The sequence below is a fragment of the Phaenicophaeus curvirostris genome, chromosome 3 (genome assembly GCF_032191515.1).
Source record: "Phaenicophaeus curvirostris isolate KB17595 chromosome 3, BPBGC_Pcur_1.0, whole genome shotgun sequence".
Classification (NCBI taxonomy): Eukaryota; Metazoa; Chordata; class Aves; order Cuculiformes; family Cuculidae; genus Phaenicophaeus; species Phaenicophaeus curvirostris.
Genome location: NC_091394.1, coordinates 17,492,398 through 17,496,126, shown reverse-complemented (window position 1 = coordinate 17,496,126; position 3,729 = coordinate 17,492,398). Strand labels below are relative to the sequence as shown.

Below are 3,729 nucleotides of genomic sequence, written 5' to 3'. Positions count from 1 at the left end.
GGTGGGGTGACCCCCACCTCCAGGAGAGAGGGTCTGACAGGGTAAGGAGGGGCTGGAGGAGAACAAGGAGGCAAAAGGCTTGTTCTTATTTATTCTTTTTAATTGTAAATAACATCCCATTAAAAGGTGAAATCACACACAAATCTCTGCAGCCCTTTGGCACCGTATGGAGGCCCCAACAGAGGGAAATAAAATGAGAACAGCAAATAAAGAGAGGCCTTATCAGTACAGACAAATACATCCACACCACACTCCAGAGCCTGTAGCCCTGTGCCCACCGGACACTATCCCCACCAATGTGGTGGCATCCCAGGGGACTTCAGGCGGTGGCACCTGGACAAAGCAACAGCCCAAGGCCCTGCTCTGCCCCTTGCGTGACCTGAAGATATTCAATTCTCAGCTTGCCTCGTGCATTACTGGGGAAGGAATGCAGAACTTTTCCAGGGAAGTTGTGGCTGCATCATCCCTGCAGGTGCTCAAGGCCAGGTTGGACAGGGCCCTGGGCAGCCTGATCTTGTGGGAGGTGTCCCTGCCCATGGCAGGGGAGTTGGAACTAGATGATCTCTAAGGTCCCTTTAACCCAAAGTATTCTACGATTCTGTGGTTCTATGATTCTATGATTCTCCCACCTCCACACTCCCACCCCCTCCCCAAATTTGAGTACAAATTGCAACAAGGATAATGGGATTTTTTAAAGGCTTCTTTATTAATTCATAAGCTACAACCTCTCTCAATAAATATTGCGGCTAACGTTAAAGGTCCTAAATGCTGTTGTTACTAAACAGAAATTCTCTACAATCTTTGACTTCTCAACAAGTCTAAGGCAAACCACTGACACTACAGCTTCTGCTCACTCCTACCTGATGCCTACTCTATCTCTAATAACCTACAGCGAAGGAGAGGTGAAGAATCCAGTTCTTGGAAGTCCCAGTAGCGTGGGGGGAGCATCCTGCTAAAGCACACGTGGGCTTTGATCGGTGACTGGCCTCTTACAAGAGGGAATCCAGATTGATCCAGTTGCTGACATCCGCTATTACAGAGGCATCGTTGACTTCAAACAACTGCTCCGCATTGGCAGAATTTGAGAGATCGCTTGTCCCTTCATCACAGAGATGCTGCAGGAAAGAAGTGGCCACGAAGCTTTCGTCCAGGCTCAGGCTGTTCTGGGAGGACTCAGTGAGGACCTGCTCCGGCCCCTGGGGACATTCAAAGTGGTGCCCTTGTGCCATCAACTCCAGGTTGAGCGTTTTGAGGCTGACTGGAGATAAGAGCTCCAGATCCCCAAAAGTGGAGACCTCTCTGTTCAGGCTGGGGTCAGAGTCCCCTTTCAGGGATCCCAGCTGGGTCTGCTCCTCCTGGCTCAGCAAGGCGGAATTGGAAAGCCGACACGCTTTGGCTGTTTGCTTGGGCAAGGGCTGCTTGCGCTTGAGCCCTCTTTTGCCATCCACTGGATTCCAGTTCTGGTTGCCAAGACCTTCTTCAAACTCTTTCAGCAGCAGCTGTGACTCCAGGTTGACAGAGAGGACTTTATTGGAGGCACAAGCTGAAGCAGCCAGGGAGGCACCACGCTGTGCTTCTTGCTGGGCTTTCGCAGTGGAGGCTGGGTGGATCTGCACTGGGCGCATCCTCTGCTTTTTGAAGGCACCGCTCTTGAGCTGCTCAACGTATTGCGGGTCAAGCTTCCAAAAGCCACCTCTCCCTGGCTTGTCCTTCTCTCGAGGCACCTTGATGAAGCGCTTGTTTGAGGAGAGGTTGTGCCGGATGGAGTTCTGGGAAAAAAGAGAAAAAAAAACAAGGTGGAACAATCATCGGCTGGTGCCGCAACTATCTGCGTGGGGAGGCTGGTGGAGAAGCATCTTTGCAGCCAGGAGGAAGAGGAGGGTCTTTACATCCATGTGGCCCCATGACCAGCGGCAACATGTGGCATCACCATGGTGGACAGCACCATCAGGGCCCTCCTCGCATCCCCAGCTTGACCCACACCTCCTGTTAGTGTTGCGGGGAAAGCGGTTTGCTAAAATACAGGCACATGTCTGCCTGCTGCCAGGCTGACACAAACCGGACGGGCAAAACTGGAGAGGCACGGGGGCTGTCCCACCCCAGCCCTGTGTGTCCCCAGAGGTGCCTTCTGGCCCAGAGGAGCTCCGGGTAAAATCACTGCATCCTCATCAGCCACTGCTTAAAGGAGGTGGGGGGAAGACTATGGGGAAGAGAAAGAAAGAAAAAGAGGATTTTCTGCTTTTCCAGCCATATTTCCTGGTGGGTTAATATATTAATCCTTCCTCCCTGCAAGAACCTTGTGTACCTCCTGCATCTCTTCCTTCTGTCAATGAACACTTTGAATTAAAAGTGTGGTGAATATCCAGCCATGAGTTTGCAAGAGAAAGTCAAGATTCTGGTACTCAGCTTCTCCCATAGAGTCCCTGCCGTAAGTTTCCCAGCACGGGGAGTCTGGGGAACACCTGTGGCCCTGGAGAGGGACCAAGGGCTTCCCTACCTTTCTCTCTGGTGGGCTTCAATAGCCTCCAGACACCCACTTGCCCAGGGAGGTGGTGGACAGTTCCTGGGCGGGGGGCTAAGAAAGGTTTAGCTCAGCCCTGCCTGGGGGAGCAGTGGTGCAGGATAGCTGGCACGCTCTGGATTTGGGCTGGGAATAACTAGAGCAGAGGGAGGAGCAATCCAGGTGCCTCCTGCCCCACCACATTCTAGAAAGCCACCCGTGCTGGAGAGTGTCCTCTGAGATGGAGCAGGGCAGCAAGCTACAGGAAGCTGAAGTGGGAGACAGAGACACCTTCACTCCAGAGTCAAGAGGAGATGCAGGGACCAACAGCGCAATGGGGACCTTTCCACTCCAAAAATGACCCTGAGCTCTCTCTTACACGATGGAAGCTGTGAAAGGCCCTTCCCAGCCATAAGGGGAGATGGGGCAGGGCAAGAGTTCTCAAATGTCCTACCTGCCACACGGGATCAGCTTGACGGAAGTAGCAGAAGTTGTCGGTAATCCACTTGTAGATGTCGGAGAGGGTGACGTGGGGCTCCTTGCTGGCTTCCATCGCCATGCAGATGAGGGTGGTGTAGGAGTAGGGTGGCTTGATGTAGGGGTTGGTCTGGTTGTCAATGCCCTCCGTCAGCTGAGGGTGCGTGGACACAACGTGGTGCTCCGTCATCCAGCTGGAGGAGGAGATGGGCATGCGGGGAGTGTGGGGCGTTTCCATGCGCACTGAGTCAGTGCCCAGGGGTGAGCACGGTGCGGCAAAGCTGGGGATGCCCTGACAGCTGTGGGGGTCCGGGCTGCTGGGGCAGCAGGAGGAGTTGCCCATGCTAGCGCTGATGATGGAGAAGTCCAGCAGCCACGTCAGGTTGGGCAGGCTGTCGTCCACATCGTCCGAGTCTCTCCTGCTGCCCTCCTGCCCTCTGTCCTTCCCTGTCTCCTCGTGGCTCTGCCACCCCTCAGCCATGCCTCATCGGCAGCTCTGGCATTCACGGGGTGCGTCTGAAGCGGAGGGAGGGGACGGAGCAGATCCTGCAATGACAACAGGGAAGGGATGAGGCTCTCTGAGGAGCAGCTGCTCTCTGGCCTGTGAGCAAGGCTGGGACTGGGTGCTCCCAGTGCCGCTGAGTGAGATCCATCCCCGGGCTGCTGCGCACCAGAGCCGTGACACCTCCCCTGGATGATCTACCAGCCCGGAAGCTTGCGAAAATTCACTCAAACCCCTACATCCCAGTATC

General features: G+C 54.5%; 1 protein-coding gene across 1 annotated transcript; it reads right to left on the bottom strand.

Moving 5' to 3' along the window:
- Window positions 1-989: 989 nt before the first annotated feature.
- LOC138718509 (forkhead box protein J1-like) lies at window positions 990-3,458 on the bottom strand. The gene is made up of 2 exons (XM_069853019.1): window positions 2,955-3,458; window positions 990-1,769 (listed from the first exon to the last, which is right to left on the bottom strand). Exons 1-2 carry the CDS (start codon window positions 3,456-3,458, stop codon window positions 990-992), a joined length of 1,284 nt encoding a protein of 427 aa, XP_069709120.1.
- Between the last annotated feature and the right edge of the window lie 271 nt (window positions 3,459-3,729).